This window comes from Protomyctophum parallelum, assembly GCF_964188405.1.
Source record: "Protomyctophum parallelum genome assembly, chromosome: 17".
NCBI lineage: Eukaryota > Metazoa > Chordata > Actinopteri > Myctophiformes > Myctophidae > Protomyctophum > Protomyctophum parallelum.
The window spans coordinates 23103659-23131132 of NC_139719.1; the positions used below are offsets into that span (position 1 = coordinate 23103659).

The following is a 27474-nucleotide window of genomic DNA, read 5'->3' on the forward strand; positions in this document are numbered from 1 at the left end:
TTAAGTACTGCACCCATTTTTAGTCATTAGTATGATTGAACCTCAACCTCCCATTGTCAGGGCGGACCACAAATCCACCAAGCCAGTATTATGTGTATGTGCATAGTCTGCTTACCTGTATGTGTACTATGTGTGCATGGTGAAAGATAGAACAGAACTCAAAAAAAAAACTCAAAATAGCAGTTCCACATGAAAACGAGAAATTATGCAAGGTCATGACATAAAGTACTTTATTCTCAGGCACATCACAATTGTTTCCTGTTGAACAATATACAGTTTATGCCTTTATGAAAGTAAAATGTCTAAAGGCTGTGTATATAATCAAATACAGGAATGCAAACTTATTGTTTTTTATTGTGCATTAACATGCACAAGCAATCAACTTTAATGACTTGTGTACATTTTGACGAACACGAAGAGCTTTATAAAACTACGGTATGAGACTAAGAAATGTATCATTTTGTCACATAACACAGCACTGCCAAAACTTCAACGCCTCTCTGTCATGCATCAGATGCCAGCTGCCCTGGATGACAGCAGAGCGTGCAGCAGAATGCCTGTAGCTACAGAGACATTCAGAGACTCTATGCCAGGGTGCAAATCTCGATGAGCTGGGATGGTGACCAGTGTGTCGCAGTGGCAGAGCAGCTCTGGGGACAAGCCTTCCCCTTCACCCCCCATCACCAACAATGTAGGTTTGGTCATTCTAAAATCTGAACACGGTACCACAGGAATCTGTGGCTCCTCCACCTCAGCTCCCACAGTGCCAACTACCTGCCAGCCCTCAGCTGCCTTCAGCTTTAGCATACCTTCAAGGTTTTTATAGCCATATATGTCCATGACCTCCATTGCACCTGAGCTGGCCTTGCTGACTACTGGTGTCAGTGGACAGCTATTTTGAAGACAGCTAGCAATGCCATCTACTCCAAGGAAATAGGCAGAGCGTAGTACAGCACCAAGATTCATGGGGTCTTGAATTCCAGCGAGCACGAGCCATAGTGGTGTTGCGTTTTTCTTCTTGGGAGTCACGAAGGCCATCTCCTCTGTGACATAAGTCAGAGGACTGGCCTGCAGGCACAGCCCCTGATGTACACGTCCAGGAGACATCTTGTCCAGATCCTTCTTACTGACCCGATGAATCTGCACTCCCCGCCTGTGAGCTTCTTCACAAACGTTCACCACAGAAGACCTATGAGAGGCCTCCCCCGCCTTAACAAACAGTTTATATGCTTTCCTTCTGCCCTGAGTGAGAGCCAAGAGACACGGGGACACACCAAAGACCATCTCATAGTTCTTCCTCTCCTCCTTGGAGTCCTTTGTTACCCACTGGGTGACTGGCCTCTCCCACTTGTCTGTGAAATCCTCTTGACTGAGTTTCCTGAGCTCAGATGACACTCCTTCTGCCCTCGGCTGAGTCGACTCCCACAGTACTGGGTTCTCTTTCTTCCAGACTGTCCCTAGACCCGAAGCCCCAGGGTGGTCTCTCCTGGACGCACCAGACCACCCCTGGCCGTGACCCTCAGATGGTCTGCTTTGCCTTTGTTTCACATCAAAGTTTCTTGAATCAGTCCGCCTCCTCGTCACAGATTCATCTCTAGTACTGTCTTTTGGGCGCAGGAGAATACTTGCACAGTGGTAGGATGCAAACTGAGACCATACACTGTTTGGAACGGATTTCACTAAACTCCTGGTCCTGGAGCAAGTAAGCAGGGACATACTGATACTTGGCGAAAGAAAAATATCCAGTGAATAAAATACCCTGGGTAGACGGAATATAATACAACGTCACGTGACGTGTAGCACAAAAGTTTCGCATAGATGTTACTCCAGTCCAGTATTCTGTATTGACAAAAAGCCCTGAAAAATCATTAGCCTGACAACAAAGACAAACACATGATCCGTCGACTCAACCATGTGGAAAGCCGAATACTTGGTTGCACCGAAAATAGCCGATATACAAGCTCACCACGCGTCGCGATGCGTCGCGCGGTGAGCTTGTAGATCGTCTGGTGTCGACACCGTAGTACGATCCATTCAATTGGAAAGTGTGACAGCACCAACGTCACATCCCGGAAGTGAAGCGCAAACCCGGAAACGTGTGAAAGAAAACAAATAAGTCGTTCTAAATTGTCAAGTAAAAAGCAGCCAGGACATCTCAAAAGACTAAATACCCGTTCGACTACCGTCACATCACGACACACTCCTTACAAGGTGAGACTATAACCAGAACGAAATGTCCCTTTTAGGCAGCTAATTTTAGCTATTTTTAGCAATGTAATAGCCCAGCCCAGGGGATGTTGACAGATATCTAAGACCTATAAAACAAGCTCTTCTCTGCTACGCCCAAATGTTAAAATATTGAAACAGGGCTAGTTGCACAGCACGAACAGTCCCAAAAACATAAACGGTTGTTTTTGTTAGCATGGGTAAGGTAAAGGTTGTAGCTTATTGTTGAACATGAAATATTAAAGATGGTGGTACAGTATAGTTACGAAGGCTTTCCACGTTGGTACCACCACTGCCACCAGTAAGACGCCCAGAGGGCATTGGATAACAGGGTGTTGGATAACAGTCCCTTTCCCTTAGTAGAAAGAAAAGTATAACTGAGTCATAACTCTCAATGGGAGTCCAACCCACCCGAGCTGAAGTTTCACTTTAGAAAATGTTTGTTGGGCAGACTGGTCCAAATACAAAGTTTTGTTGGTCTTGCAGAACAAAAACGAGTGTTCTGAAGCACTGATGACATTGTCATTATAACATTATTATCACATCGTTATTTTGCTTGTTTGTTTCTGAAGATGGAGTTCCTGTTTGGGAAGAGGAAGACCCCAGAAGAGATGCTGAGGCAGAACCAGCGGGCTCTCAACCGGGCCATGAGAGATCTGGACAGAGAACGACAAAGACTGGAGCAACAGGAGAAGAAAATCATTGCTGACATAAAGAAAATGGCTAAACAGGGACAGATGGTGAGTCGAGTGGATAGGTGGAGAAAAATATGTTCATACAGTGGAAAATAATTTCATTAATCACATATGTGATTCATTATAGAAATACAGGGAGGGATTTGAACACTAGCTACATACTGGTCAGTTTTCAGCAACCACCCATATGTAAAATGACTGTGGCTGTGTTATAACAATATATTTTGCTGTAGCCAGAGGAGCAAACTTTTAGTTTCCAATCTTTGTAATGGCTTGTATATTATTTATAATCATTGTAGGATGCAGTCAAGATCATGGCCAAGGACCTGGTTCGCACAAGGCGCTACGTCAAGAAGTTTATCATGATGAGAGCAAATATCCAGGCTGTCAGTCTCAAGATTCAGACGCTAAAGTCCAACAACAGCATGGCACAGGCAATGAAAGGTGTCACCAAAGCCATGGCCACCATGAACAGACAGGTGAGCTATTTGTGGTATTCATGACTGAAATACTACTACTGACAAACAAATACCAGTGGATTGAAGTACAGGACAAAACTTTTAAACATAAAATAAGATTCACTCGCTGCTGCTAAGCATCTTTTATCGTTGATTGATCATTAGGTGAGAGTCTGTGATAATCCTGCATTTATTTCAACAGCTCAAGATGCCCCAGATTCAGAAGATTATGATGGACTTTGAACGACAGAGTGAAATCATGGACATGAAGGAGGAGATGATGAATGACGCAATAGATGATGCTATGGGTGATGAGGATGATGAGGATGAGAGGTAGGGTACAGAAATAAGCAAAACATTCTCATACAGACTATTTATTCAATATTAGAGTCGAGAGTCAGAGTTTTTTTCCCCTTTTTAAATAAATAAATCCATAAATCTGTCCTTGTCATATGCAGCGATGCCATCGTGTCCCAAGTGCTGGATGAACTGGGTCTCAATCTGTCAGATGAGCTATCGAGTAAGTAAAATGTATTATGGCAAAGATTACAGAGCATTTATCAATATTATGTACATGCTCTCATCCACCGTCAAATATAATGTATGCGTTCACATCATTGAATTAATTATTGAATTGTGTTTATTTACTTAGACCTGCCAGCCACTGGAGGAAGCCTATCAGTGGCAGGAGGAAAGAAGGCTGAGCCCCAAGCTGCCCTAGCAGATGCTGACGCTGATTTGGAGGAGCGACTGAACAATCTCAGGAGAGATTGAATGCCAGGACATTTGGCAGACAAGCGCACTTTGGCTGGGGTGTCAATACAGATACAAACATATTCTGATTTACTGTATCTAGATTTCTTTGGGAGGGGCAAGGTGAATGAAGACCAGAGGGGTTTCAGTGAAAGGTCTCGTATAACGGTGTTATGGCTTTTTTGTGTTTGAGATATTTTGATCATAAACGTGCAGTATGGTTTTATCAAACCTACACAAGTCATTTGTAGGCTTACCGAATTGTCACCTAATTTTACATTGCCAAATTAAACATCCCTTTCAAAAAGTGAAAAAGGAATTGCACTGTCAAGTGTACATATTATCCCCCACCTCACCCCCCAGGCATGTTAGTTTCACTATTCAAAGTAACACTAATTTTGAAAAGTTTTAAAGAACCAAAAGGCTAAATGAAAGTAGGTGAGATATACAGTATATATATGTGTGTGTATTTTATGTTTGACACATGCAGATATCAACACATTTGTACATGGGCTTAGTGTTTGTGCCTGGGCATCTACATCATCAGGTAACACATGGAACAAGGTTGTGCTTTAGTATCAGTATATATTCTGTTAATATTTTCAACCTTGTGTGTTACTTTGAACTTTTAGTATGCATTGCTTATTGAGGATAATGGTAGTTAATAGGGTGGTGCTAAGTGTAAGTTCATTATCAGAGCATCCTTTTATCGTTGTGTGTAAAATTACTAATAGGACAGTGGATTTAAGAAGAATATGATTATAGGATGAGAGATTGGTAAAGTATGCCCCAATTTGCTAATTTTCCACCAGTGGCAACATAGTGGGGGCACTAACCACACGGTGCCTGTTATGTAATAGCCCTTTATTGGTGGCATTTTAACATGATTCTTAAACTGATTAAGGGCGTTTATATTTTTGAGAAATTGTACTGTTTGTTTTCTTTATTCAATAAAACATTTTTTTCACATTTGACAATTAAGTCTGATTAATAAAGAAAAAATGCAAACCTGCTCCATTATCAAAAGCTGCACATCTGGATGAGTCAATTAACTGACCTGTGGTGCGTTAATCATTAAATGCATTTGCCTCAATCTGTAAAGTTAGTCATTTCACTTGTTCCCCAATTTCTGTTGAATGCTATCATTCATCAATCCTATAATTTGACTGACCAATATCCAAGACGGTAGAATAGACGTTAATTTTATTCAAAAAGAAAAAAAGAATCAGAACTTTCAAAACGGTCAATTATTTTGTCAACATACAATCATTTTTCAGAAAACAATATTGATGTACGCAACACTTGGAACATTAAATAATAAAAAAATAACAGACATGTTTTCCTTATGTACATTTGTTTCTGAAAGCTATGTACAGAAGACCAGTTTTGTATTTGAGATCCATCTACACATATGCTCATTGGTTGCAGTAAATGGTTAAGCAAATGCAGTGAACAAGCAAAAATGTTGCCAAACTAAACTGTACGATTGTACATTGTAACAGAAATTCAGAGAACAATAACTGGCAGCATGTTCAAGTGTGTACTGGTCAACAGAGCTAGAACTACAGCTAGAAAGAACATTTATGTTCTAAACTGGTTCCCTTGAATGCTGGCTATGCATCCTTCAAGAGTCAAGACCAATCATTACACATAGGTAGGCTAATATTTACTGCATGTAAGCATATTGTATTGATTAGAAAAAGAAAATCCAGAACAAACAAAAGATCGCTTTGTTATTCTTGGATCACCTTAAGATAAGGCTGTTCAAGTAGAACACAGGAGTTTTCACTGGACTAAGCAGCCATAAGTCATGCTTTCAAAAACTTGAAACATTTTTCAATATCCTCTGAAATACAATGAACAGAGGAAGATGCTCCAGAGGTATGCCATGCTGCTATGTTTTTGGAACAGATTTGTCAGCTCAGAAGAGACCATGCAACATATTAAAAAAAACCCAATCCAATGCAAACAAAAACAAATGAACATGGGTTTCATGTTAATTTAGCCTCCTCTCTGGTATGCTGAGAATGATTAAATCCAGCCTTTTTTTAAGCAGTGTGGATCTGATTGATACGCACACTGCAGTGCACATTTTGCACAACGAATATGATCAATCATACACAGACAAGCATGACAGTCAAATTCAGAAGAATTTTCATCTATGCAGAGGGGTTTATGGGAGGCAAAGAAGAATCCAGTAAAGGGCAGTCACATTGCTCACACTTCTGAGCTGTTATTTTCAGTCAAATGGCAATAGAATGTTTTTCTATTTAATAACTTTCATCAAGATTAGAGTCTCCAAACTTCTCCGGGCAGTCAGAAACTATGTAAAATGTAACAATACAAATCAATAGGACTACTTACATTGAAGTAATACATCTATTTGGGATGGCAAAGCAATTACCGGTATTTGAAAATTGTGTCACAACTACACAAGTCATGCATAACGGGTTTGATTTTTTTCAGAACAGTGATTAAAAGGAGACTGTAATCTTGTGGCAACATGGCGTTACTCTCAAAAAAGGTGACATTGGGGACAAAATTACCAAAGTTGCAGCTCTCAGCCACACCCTATCTTAATGTGTACCACTCCATTGGAGAACAGCTGGTCTGTGGTGATAGTTTGAGACATTTTTGCATGAGACTTAAAGACAGCCATTTATTCGCCCATCCATAGACAGAAAACAATTAGCACACTTCCTATATGCAGCAACCACTGACAGTCTTTTTGCTCAAAGACAAGGAAGCATTAGAAATCTGAGTAGGGCGTGGAACTTCTCCCATTATGTTAATGTCACACAGTTCACTTTCGACAGGTCCGGTGAGGCGTGTGTTTTTTGGGAACCTCAATGCGACAGCGGCTTCGATCATCGAGCCATGGCAAGTCGAAGTTCCTGGAGAGACAATTTGAGAACATTTGACTTAAATAAGACTCCAGAGAAGGACACGTTTGACATGTACCATTTCTATATCAATAGTCATTGTATTTGCTAGCGAGAGCGAGAGCGAGAGAGAGCGAGAGAGAGAGAATATTATTTATGCACTGGTTGCTGTTAAGACTTACTGTTGAGTGAGTTTTGGTAGTGGCCTTCCAAACGCAACCACAGGCAGGAAGGGGGTGATGACTATGGATTCAACTGTGGAAAACAAAAGTAGTAAAAAAAGACAGCAAATTTGAAAATAAATTGTTCAGGGTAGGTTGGGGCGGGTCAAATAGTAATACACAAGTTGGCCTGTAACCCATGAATCAACCCACAGGTTGAGTAAAGAAATGTTGCTTTTTTTGTTCGTTTTGTTTCCCCAAGATTAGCTTCTAGACTACAGTATCTATTCTATATATAATGTGTATTTCAACACTGCCACTGGGATGTTAAAGTAAGCAAATTTACCATCTTCACAATCGGGATAGAAGGATGATATCTCTGGCTCAATCTCAGGGACAACTTTCTTCTTGTTCATGCGCTGTTGTAAACGCGCAAACATGCGCTGCTCTCTGATTCGCTGGATGTCCCATCTGCAAACAAATTAACATTACAAATGGGGCAGGAAGCAGGAGAATAAAAATGAACATCAAGGTAGGTTTAAATCTAAATCTAATTTCTAAAGTATGAATTATTTACTTAAAAAAGATATTACACTGTGTAACTGTATTGACTAGAGATCTCTCTTGATCAGACAGTCTTAGTTGCTTAGTGGGTAGAGAGTAGAGGTGCTCCGATCAGGTTTTTTGTGACCGATCCCGATCACAGATTGTTTTTCTCACGATCGGCCGATACCAATCTTGTGTGTAAGGGGAAAATCTGAATATTAAAAAAATGTCAAAACACATATGTGTGGGGAGGAATGGAAGAATGTTAGGCCTGTAGCAAAGATGCAAGATGATATTATATCTGATTGACTTTTATACCACTTAAATAGTATAAAAGATTGGTTTCTCCAGATCAGGTAAATTACTGTTCACCGATCAAGTCACTTTGAGTGAATATCGTCCAATCACAGATTAGTGCAGACCAATCGGAGCACTTATAGTAGAGTCCATCTGGTATTAGGGTCAAGCCACCCACTATGCCATCAGAGCAGCCATCACCTGGGTGAAGCTGGGATTGAATTTCCCCAGCAGGATTAATAAAGGTCTACCTTAATCATGATGCAAATCACTCCTGTAATGTAAATTAGCTCCACAACACACCACTGAGGTGCTAATTCCATGTTAAACCCCCGGGTAGGTCACCCTCACAACTACTCCTCAAAGGTGACTCTGTCCCAACATTGACAATTTTAAATAAAATGTTAGAGACACCTTTTCTAATTCAGTCTGAGGTTGTCCTATTGTTTTAGTTTTGTGGCTACACATACCATATGCACCACACCTACAAGTACACTGACTGCACACATTTTTTATTTATACAGGAGATCTGTAGCTACCCGCTCACTTTATAATATTATGTGACAAAGGACTTGAAATTGAATTGTTCGGTGACGGGTTTCTTAAGTTATACCAACAAAAAAAAATCTGAATAAAAAAGGTATTCTCGGCCCAGGCGGTGGCGTAACCGTCTGGGCACCCGACTGGTAATCCAGTCGCAGTGTGCCGTGGCCCGCGGGTTCGACTCCCGAGCCAGACACGGCCTTTACTGCATGTCATCCCCCCATCTCTCTCCCGTTTCCTGTCAGCCTACCATCTGTCCCTTCAAAAACCAATAAAAGGCGTAGGTCGCAAAAAAAAATCTTAAAAAAAAAAAAAAAAAAAAAAAGGTATTCTCAAAGGTTTGCTGAAGGAATTTATTTAGAATCTGAGGTCTTCAGCAAATAACAGGAATGCACAGAAATAATGAAGCAAGAGTAAAACTAAGACAGTTCACCTCTTCTCATTAGACCATGACTTGTAATGAGTGCAGCCCATGTTGCTCTTCAACGCGTGTGTATAATCACAACTATGATCGCTGTCCACACAGACCCTTGCGACTACACAGATGGGGGAAAGATAACCCGGCCTTAATTGCATTGCCATGTTTGGAGGCCTATGCTTATTTGCTGAAACATGATATGACCAGTGGCCATAATCAAAAGTATTTTATAATTGATAATAAAGCCTTTTAAGTGACACTATCCAGTATCCACAAAGATGTTATGGATTTTGGCAAGAATTATGAACATTCATTGACTCATTAAGGATTCACCATAGGCTAATTTGCATTTAATTTCTAATCTAATATCTGAACAATCCATTACAAAACAGTACAAATGTAATTGCAGTGCACACGTTTTTGAAAAATAAAAAGCTCTCCTCAATATAAATTATGGAAATCCTTCCAGACCCCCCGCCCACAACATAACCTTTCTGTTGTACAAGTCAAACAAAATGAGGCATAATGGAATACATTTTTTATAAGTTTTAAAGAAATAAATGAATTCACACCTTTTTCTCCTCTTCTCATCCAACTCTAGCTTTAAGTGCCGCTTAAGGAACACACCGTCTTCCAGTGCCTTGATGGAGAGACACAAGAACACATGCGCATAATCCATAAGCGGGGTAGAGTAATGTGAGCTCTCAACTGCTTTGGAATAACTATCCAATGAAATGAAATAACTGTAAGGTTGACATTTATGTGTCTCACCTCTGGGATGCTACTGGATGACTCCCCATCCAAGGGCTCTATACAGTTTTCCCTCCAGGAAGGAACTACAAAGCAGCCAAGAAGTGGAGGAAAAGCGGAAACCACTATCATTAAACAGAAAATCAACAATCATTAGTATTTAAGAAATTGATAAAGATGTGCACATATGACAAGAATCCTCACTAGCCACATCCTCCTCCTTTTTAGGGGAAGTCTCACGGAGAGGGGACAAGGGAGGTTGATGCCAGCAGCACAGGTACATCTCTGTGGTCGACATGAAGGGCAACTCTTCCATCTGGCAACTGAACTCCTGAGGCTCCTCTTTGCATGTGTGAAAAAGGTCCTTGTCTGACCTCCCGAGCCCCGTCTTCTCTGGGGTCTCCTTACTACGAAGCTCCCTTTGGTACGGAGACCCCGGTCGAACGTCAGGAGGCTTCTGGGGGCTGAACTTTGAACCCTTGCCTCGAGCTTTCTGGACTTTTGAGTCACCAAAGCAAGATTTCCTGCAACAGAAAACTCAAATTTGTAAACTGAAAAACTATATAAACAGTAATTTTCCTAATTTCTGGTCAGTGACTCACTGTGTTTGTATGACCCTGCCTGGGTGGATTTTAGTACTGGGTGCCCAGTCCCCATAGAAAAAAACATTTAGGGAATGCCCAGCACTGTGCCTATAATTGTTCATTTACCTTTTTTGACCTTTGCCACCCCGACTGAAAGGTAGCGGCATTGGTGAATTGGGTTGTGGAGTCGCCCCTACCACCTCCAGATCCCATATATCTTCTTTATCTGGGGTCCATGGCTCCAGAGGCTGAAAAAGACGCTTGTCTCTCGGGTCTTTCCTTGTGAGCTGCAGGCGGCGCTCCATGCGCTCAATACGTGCAAGTAGCTGCAAACCAATAAGATATATATTGACAATTTAGTATCCAGTTGACAACTACATGCTAAACACTGATGTCCAATGTAAATTAACTTGCAAACACTGCAGCATTTACTACATATAATCAGTAAACATAACTATGACAATTTCCTGTATTAGCAGGGAGCTGTCAGTGGGCTGTGTAAGAGACTCCTTGAGAAGGTCTGTATCTTGCCTTAGGCGTTGGAAGTACCACATTTTTATATTGCTTGTAGTATATTATATTATTGATCTTCTAGTGCTTCTTCTTCTGACTGACTGACTCTGCTCTAGTGCTCGTTATAGGGTGACGTGACCGTTTGTGGCAACAATAACACTTTCCTTCAACCTCTAATAAAAAGGAAAATAACTTTTTTCTAACACTTTACCGTCTCCTTCTCAGTTTTCAGCTCATCTATCTCCTTGTCCTTCGACTGCAGCTGCTGCTGCTGTTGCTCGATGAGGTCCAGTTGAAGGAGGAGAATCTGCCGCAGGCAGTTGGCTTGAGTGTGGGGATTGGTGGGCGTCTTCTTGATGTTCCTCCACTTGCCCTCTGAGCTGACCTCGATGGACGCGCTACCGAGGACCCCAGGGCCACCACCCTTCGCACTCTCATCAGCATCCTTGGGGTTATTGTTCAAAGCCATCTGAGGGTTATCCATATTGTCAATTGAGAGGGGTTTACCTTTCACTGGGGTTCCCTCACCCCCCATTTGTCTGACAGGGGACAATATTGCCACAGTTTTATTGTCCCCTTGAAGTGCTTCTGCAACCGTGGCAGTGCGGGCAACTTTGCTCGTTGTGTAGTTCTGGTCTAAGTCCCTTGACTTGCCAGGGATCTCGTGCACGTCTGGAACATCTAAGACAAAGTCGCAGGATTCCCTCTTGATAGTTACGGGACTCAACGTGGCGGCGCCGATGTGGGTCTTCTCCAAATCGATGGCGTCAGGGTTTAGCTTGAATCCCGTACTCGCATACAGTGTTGATCTCAGAGTCATGGCGAACACAGCAGCGACTTTTCATTCTGCAACGTCTCGGGCGGCGAAACTCGGCAAAGTTCCCCGCTTTTACCCTGCAAAACAAAGCGAACGCACGTTAGCTGATCAGAGAACGCAAAACACACCGCTCATCTCCTTTAACTTTGCATTAATAAGTACAAACACCACTGGCAAAGCAGAATGAAACGTTACTGACGTTAAGGTGGTTATAGCGTTGTTCCCGGCACATCCTCTTCTAAAATTTGCCGGATTTGAAAAGGCAAGCTAAGCTAACACTGCATTACGGGGACGAGGACAACAAACACGCCAATGCTAACTAGGGCTAACTAGCAGTGCGTGTTTCGCAACAACGATAGCACTTGCCACTTCCACAGACGTTATAATACAGATGGAAATCTCAACGGGGACTCGGGAGTGGCTGCGTAGGACACTGGCACCAGCAGCGATGTGCCTCCATTTTGCTTCTCTCGAAATGATGAAAAACAATAACAGCTAGCTAGCATGCTAAATGCTAGCCAGTTCGTGCTGCTGTCAAAGCGGCACGAATAGAGCGACTCGGCGTTGACGAACAACCACGTCCTCTGGAAGAGCGTCGTTTACAAAGTACACGATGCGGCTACATGTCTATGTCTTCTGGCTGACGTTTGTTTTATGCCCACCTGGTCCTGGAAGTGCCTTCATGTTCCCTCCTCAAGACTTGTTTTAAAGCGCCGACCAATGCGCATGCGTAATTTGCTGGATAGCCATGTCTTGTGTTTTGAGCGCTCCGCCTTGTTACACCGAAACTGGCGACTCGCGGAATTTAGTCACCCAAATAAAGCCCGATATCTATCAGCCAATGTTCATCATTAAACAGCGACCTCTGGTGTCACTGAGTTTAATATCTCACACACTTATGATGCAACACCCATCACAATTCACAAGTGGGGTTTTTTCAGCGCAAACCCGCAGGTGAGGTGAGGTCCATTCAAAAAGAAAATGCTTGCTATGGAATAAAGCTTTTAATTAATTTAATTAATTGAAGAAAACAAGTGATTTTTCCATACTGACCCATTCATGACCAGTGATTTATATTTATTGTTACATTAATAGATCTGTCTTAAGTTACTATACTGCTTGATATTGCCTACCATACATCTCAATTGTATGTACTGTAACTGTACTGTCATTGAAATAGGGCGAGCAGGTAAGCATTCTACAGATTTTTTTGGTTTTGTTGTACACCTACACTTGTCGCTTTATCAAAAAAAAAGCCTCTTTTTGTATACTGTAGCTTAAGCATCACAAGAAAATGTACTTGGGCCTGCATTTCAAGAGGGCAATGCAGAATAATGATATGACCCACATGGATATAATTTGTGTCAGGACAACAAGATTCCTAATTTTCCTATACAGTATACAGGATCTCCTCACTGGTCAACAAAAACACCTTGAAGACCCTAACAGGAGCCCTGCTATGCATGCACCTCTTGGTACCACAGCACCTCAAAGGCCCTTAAAACAAGGTTCCAGACTTCCCAAAACAAACTTGTCAGGCTACTACTTGGCCTCACTCCCCAAACCCACCTCACCCCTGCCTACTTTGACAGGCTGGACTCGCTTAGGGTTGACGACAGAGTAGTACAGCATCTTGCAATGGGTCTGGTCCACAAGATTTGATACACCACCTAGATACCCATGTACCTCCCATGTACCTAAATACTTCCTTAATGTCAAGGAAGTCCACACCCACAACACCAGAGGGAGTTCAACATACCATGTGCAACTCAGATTCGGCAAAAATAAGGGACTAAATTAATTTCGCTCCTATGCCACCAAAATGTGGAACGCCCTTCCAACAGTCATTAAGACATGCGAATCCCTTGACTCCTTCAAAACCGCTCTCAAAGGGCACCTATACGGGCGGCTGCAATTCGAAACTGACCCCAGTAAAATCTGAATCCCCCACCCACCCCTTTCCCCCCTCACTGTATATGTTTCCCCCCCCCCCCCCCCCCCTTTTTACCTCCTCTATGATGATTTCCTGTTTTTAGCTCTATAGAAGTGTATATTTGTACGTCTCTAAATGTTATGATGAATTGAACATGGTGGACCCTATTGTAAACAAGTGTAATGCTTTATGGTGTCGTCCACAGTTAACAGTTTTGTATTGAGTTGTGCTTGAAATGTACTGTAATTCTCCAATCTATAAATACTTCAATCAATCAATTTATTTGACATTTATTTGCTTGCAGAATTCTTAAGCCTGATTTATACTTGATTTATACCTGATTTAAAGTTGATATATGAAATATATATGATATATAAATTTAATTATTATTATTATAGTCACTGCTGCTAGGCTTAGTTCTGACCATAGACTAACTATAGCTATGCCTCAGTAGTCATTAGTAGCCTACCATTCTAATTATTAATTTTATGAGGCCATTGAAATGAACCGCAATTACAAAATATTATTTCAAATTATCTACAGTATAAAGTCAGAAAGATCTAAACATTATCTAATTTGATGTCAAGAAAAATAGAATGAAAGAGCGCTCTATGTAATATGTTGATATTAACTTAACTAGCTTGTTTGTTATTTAACTTGGCAAGCAGAATAAGAATGGACTATTGTTCAGTGGGAATTGTTTGAAGCAAGAAGGGAAGATAAGGTTTCATGTAATGCGAGAGTGTGGACTCAACACCAACACCAACTTGGGACTCCCATGAATCTCCGCCCTCGGCCCCTCCACACCCACCCCTCCACCAGTATCAGTGTCTTTTAGGCCGTGTTGGGACCCATGAAAAAGTGCTTAGAAAATGAGTTTCGTTCCCATGTCATGCGAACTACTCATTCAATGCATTTTTTCATAGATAATACCCTTTTAGACTTTGGGTTAAAAGTTCTACTCATAATATTCTGCAGTATTTTGTCACAAGCCATAAATGTATAAACAGTGTATAACCAAAAAACGAAAATCTTGTGCTGCTGTTTTTGCTTGTAAAATGTGTTTTTGGCAACACAAAATCTTTCTCAAATGTCAAATGCATATACTTAACATCTGAAACAAGTATTGGTGCCTTTTGTTTACTCATATGTGAATTTAGATATAAATTAATGTAATTAATGTGTAGCATATTTCTTAAAGAATATGCTTCAACTTAAGTGTTTGCCACACAGTACAATGAAACCTACACAGTAAATTGTGCCAAGAGCTTATGTTTCATACCTGTTTTCAACCTACTGTGCACTAATGAAAGGTAGAAAAGAAAATCAGGGCACCTTGGACCAAAATGGCAGAAAATCTATCCAAATGTTACCACGCCCCCTAAATTGCAATAATGCAAAAAATGCACAAGACTAAACTTTTAAGTACTAGAGGTCAGAATGATTACAACATAATTGTATGAAACATTTATTTATTTACAAGTACCGCAAAGTGTCACAGCATCTGTCATTTGTACATCCACCCCCCCCCCCCTGCCAAGGAAATATATGAAAATACAAAATAGCATACAAATGCATCACAATAAAACCTTCTGTTGGCTGTGTAAGTAGTCTGTGCTGTTTGCATTTATGCATTGCATTTAAATGGATGTAGGTAGTGTGGCAATTCTTTAACATCTTAATAATTCTTGAACAAAACAAGTAGTAGGCCTACATGGTAACATGTTGGGTTACTCTTCCCTATCACTTTCATCAGAGTCATCATCCCATGTACCTCTTTCTTCTGTTTCTTTTGACACATTTTCACAGTCCTGGCAGTGACATAAATCAGTGCAAGACAGTTTTGCAGACATACATGAACATCTTTCAGTCTCACATTTGCTTTTTTTTTTTTTTTTTTACAATTACAGTGGACTACCTGCAAAACACTATCAGGGGCAGGATTTCTAGTCATCCATGTTAGTGCACTTTTAGTTATGTTGTGGTACTGACATGTAGCACCAAGCATTCACTTCTAAATACTCTAGTACCGTTTTCTGACTTGCTACAATCGCCCAGGCAGCAGGTGGCAGTGTCGTTGCTTTTGTTCACATAATACAGCAACGATATACTATACTTTACTTCCGGGTTTATTAATAACAGGAAGCATAAACTGCTACAAATAGCACCGTGTAAATCAGTTTACTGTATTATTGAATATTATTGAATTGAATGTTTCCCCGACTTTAATACTTTGCATATAACATTCGAGGGGGTCACGTCGTGGTATCGAGTGTCTGTACACAAGTGAAAATCCAGAGCTCGTGGACTACATTTAGCAGGTTAATTTGGTTGATATTATAATTTATAAACCAGACTACAGTAACATTAGTTGGCTATTTTGTGGGTATTGTTTTTGCACAATTATAGTCAGGTACTGCAGTGTATACATATCAAACTGAGGGAGTAACAAAGTATATTAGTATATTAAAATATTGTGTGTTCTCAGACTACAGTAACAATATGCGGAGAGGGGTTGGTACAGGAGCTATTGCCAAAAGGAAACTTGCAGAGGTAGGCTATAATATGCAATGTTAATACAGTATTAATTTTCAGGAATGTTAATGTTAACTTAATTTCTAACATTTCTTATTTTATTTAATTGAGGCCAAGTATAAGGAAAGAGGAAATGTTCTTGCCGAAGATCAAATTGTTCAGGTAGGTCTACTCTTTTATACATTAATATTCAAATTTAGAGGTGTGTATGTGGATTGTGGAAATATTTAAGCTGACCATAACAGCCTACATGGATTTCTTTCCTCAGATGTCTAAACAGCTGGAAACCTTCAAGTCTAACCTTGAGGAATTTGCTAGCAAGCATAAACAAGAGATCCGCAAGAACTCACAGTTTCGGGTCCAGTTTCAGGAAATGTGTGCCACCATTGGGGTTGATCCACTTGCCTGTGAGAATTAAGTTTAGTTATGTTTAATAATGTTTAAAATTATTTAATAATTATAAGAATCTTTGCACTACTTTTAACAATCAAAATATTTATTTTGTTTCCCTCCATTTTTTTCCAGCTAGCAAAGGCTTTTGGTCAGAAATGCTTGGGGTAGGAGACTTCTACTATGAGCTGGGTGTACAAATAATTGAAGTTTGCCTTGCCCTGAAACACAGAAATGGCGGTTAGTTTCTTACTTTCTTCTGTCTTTTGCATCATTGTGATATGGAGCATTTTATCACAACAATATACTAAGTAAAACTAGAATGCACCATATGATTCAGAGGTAATTTGTCATGGTTCCATGCAAAGGTATAAATACATTGTATGGTTATAATTCTTCATATCGAAAAAAAAAAGAAGCAGGAACTGGGTCCTGTTGTTGGAAAACAAATTATTCAATGAACCCTGTCTTCGTGGGGGCGAGATGGAAAAGGGGCGGCCGTACCTGTTAACGTGGAATGTTATTGTCAATTACTGTAAGAATGACTATAAAATAATAAAACGTGTTTGTGTGCGCGTGCGTGTGGAATTTTATTAAATGAATGACTATAAAATAAAAGTTGTGTCCTTTCAGGGCTCATCACACTGGATGAACTCCATCACAGAGTGCTGAAGGGAAGGGGGAAATATGCTCAGGATGTCAGCCAGTGAGTGTCATTGCCATTGTGAGAAATCATTCTCACATGAGCAGTCTATAAATATCACATTTCAAATATCTGTATTTTGCATTTAATAATATTAATTTAAACCGGTATTTAAATTATTTTTTATACCATTTGGGTTTTGCACGTCTCAATAAATAGCGTAGCCAAACACCAGGTCTGTGTAATATAGTGATTGTTAAACTGACCTGTGCTTTTCCAGAGACGACTTGGTGAGAGCCATAAAGAAGCTGAAAGCCATGGGAAATGGCTTTGGCATGATACCCGTGGGAGACTCGTACCTGGTGCAGTCTGTCCCAGCAGAGCTCAACATGGATCACACTGTAGTTCTACAGCTGGCTGAGGTAACAATCTGCTCCAACAGGCGTATTTGAAAGGACACCATAGCACCACCATAGTTACAAATGGGGTTGTAGGGGAAGTTTCAATTGAAGACTTAGTTTGTTCCAAATCGGAAATGTAAATGCTATTCTCGGGTGATGGTGGTGGTTTTTAATTTTTTTTTGCCATACTTATGCTACTTAATCACTATATTACACAGACCTGGTGTTTGGATACGCTATTTAGTGAGACGTGCATACGTAAGTATGGCAAAAAAAACGCCAGAGAATAGCATTTACATTTCTGATTTGGAACAAACTAAGTATTCAATTGAAACTTACCCTACAACCCCATTTGTGTTGTACCTTATTTTTTACGCTTTCCAATTCTTAATATACCCTATGCCAATTCTTGTTGGCAGTCCCCAGCTAAATTAACAATTTAAACACTTACAATTTTCAAAAATGGCAGATCTACAAGCTCACAATTTGTGACGTGTTGTGAGCTTGTAGATAGGCAAAGTTTTCATTTGGTGGTCTGCACCCAAATACATATCAATTTGGGAGTCCTTGACATGAAAAAGTTTGAGAACCACTGCCTGTTATCTTCATACAGAGTATACATTGTACATACATATGTTTTTGTCCCTCTGTAGAAGAAGGGCTATGTTACAGTGAGTGAGATCACAGACAATCTAAAATGGGAGAGAGAACGGGCTTCTCATGTCCTGGTAAGTGTGAGAAGGTAATTTAGGTACCCTAATTATAATACCAGTAGTTGGTTTCAGTCTTAAGACTGAATTGATCTAAGACTTATTGGCCACCTTTCTCCCTGTATTCTCAGGATCACCTGCTGAAAGAGGGGTTGGCTTGGCTGGATTCTCAAGCTGCCGGGGAACCACAGTACTGGCTGCCTGCTCTCTTCTCTGAACTGACTTCCCGTGATGTCACACCAGAAGAGGCCAATCAGATGATACCTTGAGATCAGACTCTCTGGACTGTACAACATTAGGTGGAGGGAAAAATAATGTGCCTGGCAGAATGAGTCTGATTTTATGGACTTGTATCGTATGGGTAATTCCCCCATATCATGTGTGGACTTTGGACCCAAAGATATCCTGCTATATCAGCTCTTAAGGCCACTAGACTAGTGGATGCAGCAAGCGGACATATATAAGGGGAACAGGATATAAATCGGTTCATGTTCTATTAGTCTCTGAGCCAGACAATTATTTCACAATCCCTGAATGCTACACAGGCTGTAACTACACCTCCTAAAAGCCAAGAATGGCAGCTGTCATCTGTTCATATATTATCAATATCTATAAGCAGCAAGCTATAGGTTTTTTGGCAAATTTACACAAGACAAAACAGAAAGTGGGACATCTGCTTTACTCATTTCCAGCCTCTCCGTTACATAGACTGCTTAGGTGGAAGCATTTGAAGATGTTGTGAGCCGATAGTCTGGCTCGAGTGACTAATGATCTATTAACACGTTAACCTTAAGTAACATTCAACTGTCAAAACATGCATCTTTTATTGCAGTTTTGTTACTTTCAAAATAACATCTGCAATGTGAGGTGTGATGAGTTTTTCTGTAGTCAGCACAGCCATGGTGGTAGTATACAGTATAAGACAATGTAAAATAAATGGGTTTAATACATGAGTTTACTGTCTCATTACAATTTACAAACTTAAATTAAAGTGCACTTTTTTTTGTAAATTACTAGTACCCACCCAATGGATTGCACTTTTTCTAGATAAGGCATGACTTTAAATAAATGAACCGTTAATTGTCAGTAGTAAAACAATATAGAAACATTGTAGAATAAGCAATATTTTAAATATTTGTTATCCCACGATTTTGTAACCCATTTTTCACCCGTGTCAATTATCGAATGTGATCCTGGGCTCTACGCCAACCTGGGGAGAGCAACGGACTTGAACTCATGCTTCCTTCATGCATGAGTGTCCAAGTCGCTCCTTAACACCTAACGGGGGGAGTTTCCCTGGTTGGACGTAGCGCGTGGAAGAAACACGTTATTCCAACCAGTTCCTTTCCCCTCCATCAGGTGCACCAGCTGGCCAGGGGGAGGCAGTTTAGAGACCAGGATTACTGCATGTTTTTGTGGGGGACGGGGTACCTACCCAGGGGACACGGGGAGAATAAGCAATATTGAATATGCTTTTTACGTGATGCATAATGTTTTAAGCTCTCCCTATAATATTGACTTTACTTTCAGTGAACATTCAGTGCATTAATATTGCTATGAGCCAGGTTGAGAGACACGCTATAAATTCTCTGTCTTGCTTAATCATGACGTGATGCAAAATGTTTTAAGCTCTCCCTGTAATATTGACTTTACTTTCAGGGAACATTCAGTGCATTAATATTGCTATGAGCCAGGTTGAGAGACGCGCTATAAATTCTCTGTCTTGCTTAATCATGACGGTCATTGAAACCTACTTGGGAGTGAACACAAAACATATGCCTGAGCCTGATTCCTACAACTCGTGGCTGTACACGTGATCCTCAAACAGAGACTGCTCCATGCTGTCACAGATGAGTGTGCAGAAAGGACACACTTGGTGGCTTTGCTCATGCAGCACCCTCTCCTCCCGGGTAAGGCCAGGGAAAGTCTCCTGGCAGTGCTGGCACACAAACGATTCCTGGAAATTGAAATAGAGATGGCCGGTCAGGCGGTCATATGTGGCAACATAAGAGGGGCACGTTGGATTAAGTTTGAGTAAACGACATATAAGTTGTAAACAGCACAGACACTCTTTGGTATTCATCATGAATATCTAATGGCTATCCATTAGAATTGTTTTTTACTTTAACCACTTGAACTCTAGCATCCCTATTTTGGGGCTAAGATTTGGCAAGAAATAGCTGTATTCTAGCCCACAATGTCAATGTTTCCCCAACACAAACGGTGCATTGTGAGATTGTTAGGTCGACTATTTTTGGCAAAAATATCTTTCTAAAGATATCTTTATATAAAACAGGAGGGGGCCTAGCACCGACTCTAATGAGCCCTTGGGAATCTTGTCCAATAAATACAAGTTTTAAATATTAAATTTTTGTTCAGGAATGTTATTACCTAATGAGACATATTTCTACCATGTTAACATGAATTTGTCTTTTCTGTGCCACATTTTATTGATAGTGGCTGGAAATGTTATCCAGCTTAGCCAACGTCATGTCAGGCTAGAATGAAAGTAACTGTCCATTACATTTGTTTTTGTTTTCAACCAACTACCCATTGAGCCATATCATTTTCATGAGGCATGCTGCAGTGCTGACCCCCAGTAAATGCTTTGCGGAACCCCAGGTTGGGGACCACTACGTTACATAACATCTTAAAATACATGGTGTGGTTTGGGACTCTGAGTTGCATGGCGACCCTTTGGTGTGGTTAGGGCTTTAGTTAGGACTAGGGCTTTTTTTCTCCCTGGAAATAAAAACATCTGGGTTTCCGAGACTAGGGCTTTAGTAGTCGTAGACTTTCATTATCAACAAGTTTCCTGACAGTGAAATTATCCAGAAATCTGTGTAAGTGGCAGCCATGATAAGAGCTGGTCCAATTCTCTAAAAATGATAAGGAATGGTGCTTCATTGCTTATTGAGCGGTGCAGCCTGTGTGTGTATGTCTGTCCGTTTAGTTTGAGCACAGAATGTTGTTTACATTGTGATGAAAGGCACCGCTCACTTCACACAAGTGATCCCCCCCCCCCCCCGGCGTTATATTCAATTCAGAGAGAGACCGAGTGCTGTAGTCCCTTTTTTGCTAAACATTTAATGTATACTTGGTTATATGTCACCTAAGCCTAGACCACCTTTGAAACATTTTATTTTCACCCTGGTCTAAATGTCGCGTAATTATGTAACTTAAGTGCAGTTGGATTCTCTCAGCACAGTGGTTGTTGTTTCCTAAGGGCCGATTCATACATATTTTACAGCTGTTTCGGCGCTGTAGTGCCTAAATGATTTCGGCTCGCCAGAAATTTTCAGTAGCACCGAAGAGCCGATAGTCACGGTACCCACCCCCCCCGAACCTCAAATGACGTCACATTGTAGGCTCTACAGCGCCAAACCGACTTTTATTCGGCTCTAAAATAGGAGTATGAATCGGCCCTTAGTCCTTCAAATCCTTCCTCGACCCGATTATGTTTTTCATCAAAACATTCTTAGGAAAAAGACACGGGGTGCATACTTAGTTTAGACTAGTCATTGGTCAGACATGGCTTAGGTTTAGGTGTGCTGCCCGTGGGAGGTTAGGTTTAGGGTGAGGGTTTGAGATAGGTTGTAGTTGTAGGACTAATGATAACCAATGACTACCGGTAGTCTAAACCAAAAACTGTCTAAACTAAGTACTGCACCAAAAAGACACGTGTAAGTTTTAACAATTTGGATGCACCCTATGTGTATCCAAAAGAAAACTAGTTTGAAAGACATGCATGGAGGTACCTCTTCCTCTGTATCTGCACTGGTTCCTGAAAGAAAGAAAAGTTGTAATTTAATTAGTCAATGGCACAAATAAAAAGGAACTTGATATCACAACATAATATTGACTGATTTTCTTTTCTCTTTCAGACATATTTACCCCCACGAACACAATGTTTGTCGTGCATTAACTACTGCTTTAAATTCAGCTGAAAATAATGGTTTCCTCATCTTCTGAAACAGATTCCTCAACCTTACCTATTGATTCATATAGGGTCGGATCATATTGGAGAGACTCTGGAAGTGTATCCTCCTGTTGCCCCTGGCTGGAAGTTGTGATTGTTTCAGGTGAGAAGCCATGAGGGCTTGAAGGTTGCATGTATATTGATTCAGCACTAGAGGCCATCTGTTCAGCCAACTCTGTGTGAAGGCGCTCAATATCTCTTTTGAGAATCTGACAAGGTAAACACACAGACAAAGTTGAGCCAAAAAACAGGAAGTGACCCTTCGACTAAATAACCCTTGCTAAATAAACAAACTTAGTTGGAAATCTACCTGATTTTGTCTTTCTAGCTCTTCTTTCTCCTGTTTCTCAATCATTATCTTGTTGTCCATCTCGGTGGCCTGTTCGCTCTTCTCTGCAATGAGGCCGTGCGCCTCTATGAGTTGCAGCTTAAAAACAACAATAAAAAATGAAGACCTGAGTTAATATCAATCAAGAAAGGTAAAGACTGTAGATCTGCTTCAACAGTTACACGTTAAGAAGAATCTATATTCACTGATCTCTGAACTGAACTTTAAAGTTCACCTCTACTTTGCTGCTGCAGCGTTTCATCTGGTCAGATGATGTTGCAAGGCCCTCTAGTTGTTCTTTGGCGTCAGCCAGATCTCTCTGCAGTTGCTCCGAACGTCTCTGTGTGCTGTTGAACGAGTGCCTCTCGTTGAACAGTTGTGAACGAGTGTCCTGTAGCTGGTTGAGTAGGGTCTGATATTGCACCTAGATGCAGACATCAGTACAAGGTCATTCATCAACACTGAATTCAGTGTTGCAAAAGAAAAGACAAGAGGCCACGTTGGCCTTGTGTGAATTTGTTCCCACCTTCATGTCTTCGTCTGGAATGTTCTGCAACATCTCCTGCCGACTCCTGCGTAGTTCCTCGTTTTCTCGCTTCAGTTCGTCCAGGGTGTGTGTTAGTTCATCTAGTCTACGAAGCTCAACATGGAGTCTCTCCTTCTCTTTCTCACTGCTCTGGAGGTCCACCTGTGAAGGGAACAGTCAGAAGAGAATGGTATGATCTGCCACAGACCCCTCTCTGATCTAACAAATGAAATGACCACTCATCAGTCATCATAATACCATATGCAATCAGCAGTCCTATTATTTTACCATAGGGACCCCGATATGATTTCATGCATGTTAAATTCTGAAGCATTTTTCAACAGATGTAATTACACCAAGCCCTGTTAACAGGTTTATGAGTTGTACTTATTACCTTTCCTCCCCTGTTAATAAAGTAGAATTAACTTAATTCTACTGTCAAATTTAAACAGCTCTTAAAATACCTGTAGGAGCTGAATATCATCTCTCAGTTTGAGCAGTTCTTGTTCTTGCTCTCCGAGTTTGGATTTTAGCCTGAAAAAAACAAAACAGAAATGAGCATTAGAGACCATACTTGCATCAATGTTGTCCATCTCTCATCTCTTTTCATTCATTATACAATTTGCAACTCACTCTGCAATCTCCACACTTTGGATACTGAGAGTCCCATATAGGTCCTCTTGCTCCTGTTTCAGTTGATTGATCTTCACCACAGCTCGATCATATTTCTGCTTAACCTGTGCCACACAGAATGTGTGACTGAATACATAGGATTTGTGTTCCATATTCACAAAGAGTTTGCAGTTTGTGTCCTATCCTTATTCCCTTTCCCTCTCACAACTCACAAGCATGCATGCACAGCGCGCACTCAGCCACTCACTCACTTCATCTCTCGCTACTCAACTGTGGTAAAGTGGATACTCATGTCAATTTGTTAACTTTCATAAGATTAAGATACATTAAAAAATAAATTATCTTTCTCCATATTGTGATGAGGAAATGGTAGCTCTGGATCAAAGCAGAGATAAAACTCCCTTGGCATTTACCTCCTGTTCTCTCTGTGACTTATCCACTGACAGTGACTCCAAGCTTTGACTCAGTTTTTCCTCCTCTCTGCTATTCTGTTGCTCCAGCTGATGGGCCTTTTGGATCAGGTCCCCCTGAAACGTAACAGCACTATTAAGTTTCTAGATGCTCAGACTAGATGTTTGTTCTTGTGTACACATGGTGTGGACTACAGAGGACGTACCTTGACGCAATCGAGTTCTTGCTGTTGTTCCCTCAGACTACTTCTTAAGCTCTCGTTTTGTTCCTTCATTTGACTAAACTCTTTGGCCAGTTCCTTTCTTTCCCGTTCACTCCCCTCCTGCTGCTCCTGTACAAAGTAACAATATTGTATTATTTAAGTTAATGGAAACTATGCTCTTGCTTAAATACACATGTGGTGTCATCTCCAATTATAATTTCTCAAATGTACAGTCAAACAAGGTGTATACAGCAAAATTCTAAGTGATAACTTAATTCAGTGGCCCAGTAAGGATCTCCAAGTTAAATTAACAGGACTTTGCGGTGCAGACCTTCAGGTGGTCAACCTCTCGCTGTTTCTCCATCAGAGCGCTCTTTATGCTCTCATTTTGCACTCTCATCTGATCCATCTCTTTCTGCAGTTCATCCCTCTCCCGTGCACTCTGCTCAACTTGCTCCTGGATTAAATAAAAGACATGTCAGTACAGCACTTTATTTGCCCATGAACTGAGTTCCAAATACAAACACGTATTTTGCCCATCACTCTGATTTATAAACCCTGTTGAACCATGCACTTTCTAAAATTAGACCTTTTGATTGCACTTCATACCAACCTGTGTTGTAATCACCAGCAGGTCAGTTTCCAGGCTACAGTCCATACTTTGCTCCTCTGGACTTTTGAAACAGAATGGGGTGCTGGCTCCTCTCACTTGACCACTGCTGTCCACATAGCAGAACTGGTAGAACTCAGCATCATCCTTTGGCAAATAGTAGTCTAATAGAAATAAAAGGTATATTAATATACAAAATATTCGAGGACGTACAAGAAATGTTATCCAGTGGTTTGAGAGATTAGCCTCAGACATACCATAATAATAACAAAACAGAATCTCACTACATAATCACATGAAAAAGGGAAGAAATGCCTACAGTAGTACCATAACGTAACACACAAGGTATTATTCATTTTTTTAAGTGTAAATTGAAACAGGTCATACCATTAAACACCACTTGTTTTTTCACTGGATCTTCGCTCACCACATCCGAGTACGGTTCCACCCACACAAATGTATGATAGTCTTTGGTGCTGCTCCACCCTACCTGCAAGACAACATTGAATGTTTCATGGTTGATGAGCAACTTGTATGCCCCAGCATGGTTAGCACTACCGGTACAGTGGTAAAATAAAAGGCCTTTGAACTTGAGTCAGACCAAATAATTAATTATTGTATATAGAGAGGACATGGAGATGATGGGACTGGGACTAGTATACACAGTACTATAGGGTGTTCTCCCTATAAATTTAGACCCTGAAGTCGGGAAGGAGTTGGACACCCTGAAGCTCATAAGCACAATATCTCCCCTAGCCATGCAGTTCCTCATGCGGAACAGAAGACCGGGGCTCGAATCCCAAGTAACGACAAAAGGTATGCAATAATGCAGCTTTAACACTGAAGATTTAACTGTATGTACCCTGGCTTTGATTGATTGAACAATACTTTAACAGTTTGAAAATAGTAGTGGTTGTTGTGGTACGATTATACAATGGTCCTAAAGAAAAGCCCCAAGGGCTTGTTTCCATTCAATCGAGACTCCTGTTTTTTCCTCACCTTAAAAACCCCCACCCAGTCTCTTTTATTGGGCTGGAAGCCAGCAGTCAGGGTGTACCGACATGTCACCTGGGTGGACGGTGGGTATGCGTGAGGGATGTCATGGAAGAGGACCAGAGAGAAGGTCGCCGACGGCTCCACCACTGCAATATCACTGCTGCAACTCGCCATGTTGAGCTACAATCAAATATAATGAAGAATCAAAACACTTTAAGAATCAAGACGCCTCCTCCTCCGCTGATAAGCGACATGTGTCTGACAGTCTGATGACTCTGATCACTGATGATAAACAGGTGCAAGTCCACAGGAAGGCTGCCAGACCAATGTTGATCTTTGATTTCTCTTTAGCTTTCACTTTCACTGGAATATGACAAGTCATGGAGATTATACATTTATACTCAACACTCATTAGTCACGATGTAGTAGGACAATCCATTCATATTTGATATCATTCGTTCCCAGTTATACAATTTTATATCAAGTCGTTTGGAGCCAGGGAGCCAGGGAAAGTAAAAGTTATAACGTTCATAATATCAGAAACCGAAAGTAACTGTAAACTGCCTTACAGACTACTATTCTAATATATTATATATCCGAATATATTCACAGCAAAGCCAAAGTTCCATAAACCAAAACATTAATACCAGACGTTGGAATAAAAGTTCAACTTACAAGTTTACGGTCACTTCTTGTCTCGCAGTCTCAACTACGCAGTCGACAGAGCTCTCAGCACAACACAAACAGTGTGTGTGACCAGTGTGTGACCGTGACGAATCGGTATTTATTTTCGTTGCGTACTGTGTAGGACTCTGGACTATGATGAACCGATCTGGGAAATGTAGTTTACTTTACTCAAGTTTTCAGCTTCAGTCTTCCGCTGGCAGTTGGCGTCCAAGTCCAACTTTTAGTGTTACATTGCCGCCATCTGCTGGAATCAATGTAATATACCTTCACAGTGATAAAGTCAAAATATTTAAAGTGTCAACTGTCAACCCAAAGTGACCCAATTCAGGCATTCTTTCGTTCTTTCTTTCTTTCTTTAATCTTCTATATAATATAATATGACTGCACTGTTCACCGATTCTCTTGCATTATGGCCTCACCTGTAGTAGGCCTCTTCAAATGCCAAACACACACTCTTTCTTTATCACCTTCTCTATTTTGTCTTTTTGGTCGTCTTCTTTAATCTGTACACACACCTGTTACAACATCCAGAAATGTCTGGGCCTCTACTGTAACTGAGTAGTAGCCTACTCGTAGTGAGTGACATGCATCCCTTAATATTATTATTATTTGCTCGCTGTGTACCGCCCGAGCCCCGAGGTACTTATGTGGCGCTTCAGGTGTAAAGTGTAAACGTTAACGTCCACTAATGAAATATGAAAGATGACAAACATAACTTTACAATGGCTGACTCAACAGCCAATCAGAGCAGAAAGATTTCCAATCTCTAAGATTGTGATTGGCTGAAGAGGTTGAATGGGGGAAGATCCAACTCAGACGTGAACCTGAGGGATGCGTGCGTGCGTGT

At 40.8% G+C, this 27474-nt stretch overlaps 5 protein-coding genes across 6 annotated transcripts; 2 read left to right on the forward strand and 3 right to left on the reverse strand.

Moving 5' to 3' along the window:
* Positions 1–213: 213 nt before the first annotated feature.
* Positions 214–1905, reverse strand: mrm1 (mitochondrial rRNA methyltransferase 1 homolog). Its single transcript, XM_083787348.1, has one exon. The coding sequence runs from the start codon at positions 1714–1716 to the stop codon at positions 511–513; it is 1206 nt and encodes a 401-aa protein (XP_083643474.1). The 5' UTR covers positions 1717–1905; the 3' UTR covers positions 214–510.
* Positions 1906–2071: 166 nt separating this feature from the next.
* chmp2a (charged multivesicular body protein 2A) lies at positions 2072–5101 on the forward strand. The gene is made up of 6 exons (XM_083787352.1): positions 2072–2211; positions 2799–2966; positions 3221–3400; positions 3582–3712; positions 3838–3899; positions 4032–5101. The coding sequence occupies exons 2-6, from the start codon at positions 2799–2801 to the stop codon at positions 4151–4153; spliced, it is 663 nt and encodes a 220-aa protein (XP_083643478.1). The 5' UTR covers positions 2072–2211; the 3' UTR covers positions 4154–5101.
* A 217-nt stretch (positions 5102–5318) lies between these two features.
* Positions 5319–12420, reverse strand: msl1b (MSL complex subunit 1b). Of its 2 annotated transcripts, none has more exons than XM_083787347.1 (9): positions 12306–12420; positions 11038–11720; positions 10440–10639; positions 9934–10253; positions 9751–9815; positions 9552–9619; positions 7522–7646; positions 7197–7269; positions 5319–7026 (listed from the first exon to the last, which is right to left on the reverse strand). In XM_083787347.1, exons 2-9 carry the CDS (start codon positions 11644–11646, stop codon positions 6936–6938), a joined length of 1551 nt encoding a protein of 516 aa, XP_083643473.1. In that variant the 5' UTR covers positions 11647–11720; positions 12306–12420; the 3' UTR covers positions 5319–6935. The 2 variants fall into 2 exon arrangements, with proteins under 2 accessions (XP_083643473.1, XP_083643472.1); XM_083787346.1 differs by having other exon boundaries at positions 9751–9854.
* Positions 12421–15723: 3303 nt separating this feature from the next.
* On the forward strand, positions 15724–19208 carry snf8 (SNF8 subunit of ESCRT-II). Its single transcript, XM_083787351.1, has 9 exons — positions 15724–15897; positions 16065–16129; positions 16223–16273; positions 16380–16518; positions 16637–16741; positions 17135–17207; positions 17425–17566; positions 18199–18273; positions 18387–19208. The coding sequence occupies exons 2-9, from the start codon at positions 16079–16081 to the stop codon at positions 18522–18524; spliced, it is 774 nt and encodes a 257-aa protein (XP_083643477.1). The 5' UTR covers positions 15724–15897; positions 16065–16078; the 3' UTR covers positions 18525–19208.
* On the reverse strand, positions 19066–26744 carry calcoco2 (calcium binding and coiled-coil domain 2). Its single transcript, XM_083787345.1, has 15 exons — positions 26616–26744; positions 25944–26120; positions 25332–25434; positions 24948–25108; positions 24666–24791; positions 24338–24463; positions 24135–24248; positions 23722–23825; positions 23553–23622; positions 23089–23250; positions 22798–22986; positions 22545–22661; positions 22248–22443; positions 22014–22039; positions 19066–20212 (listed from the first exon to the last, which is right to left on the reverse strand). The coding sequence occupies exons 2-15, from the start codon at positions 26112–26114 to the stop codon at positions 20048–20050; spliced, it is 1830 nt and encodes a 609-aa protein (XP_083643471.1). The 5' UTR covers positions 26115–26120; positions 26616–26744; the 3' UTR covers positions 19066–20047.
* Between the last annotated feature and the right edge of the window lie 730 nt (positions 26745–27474).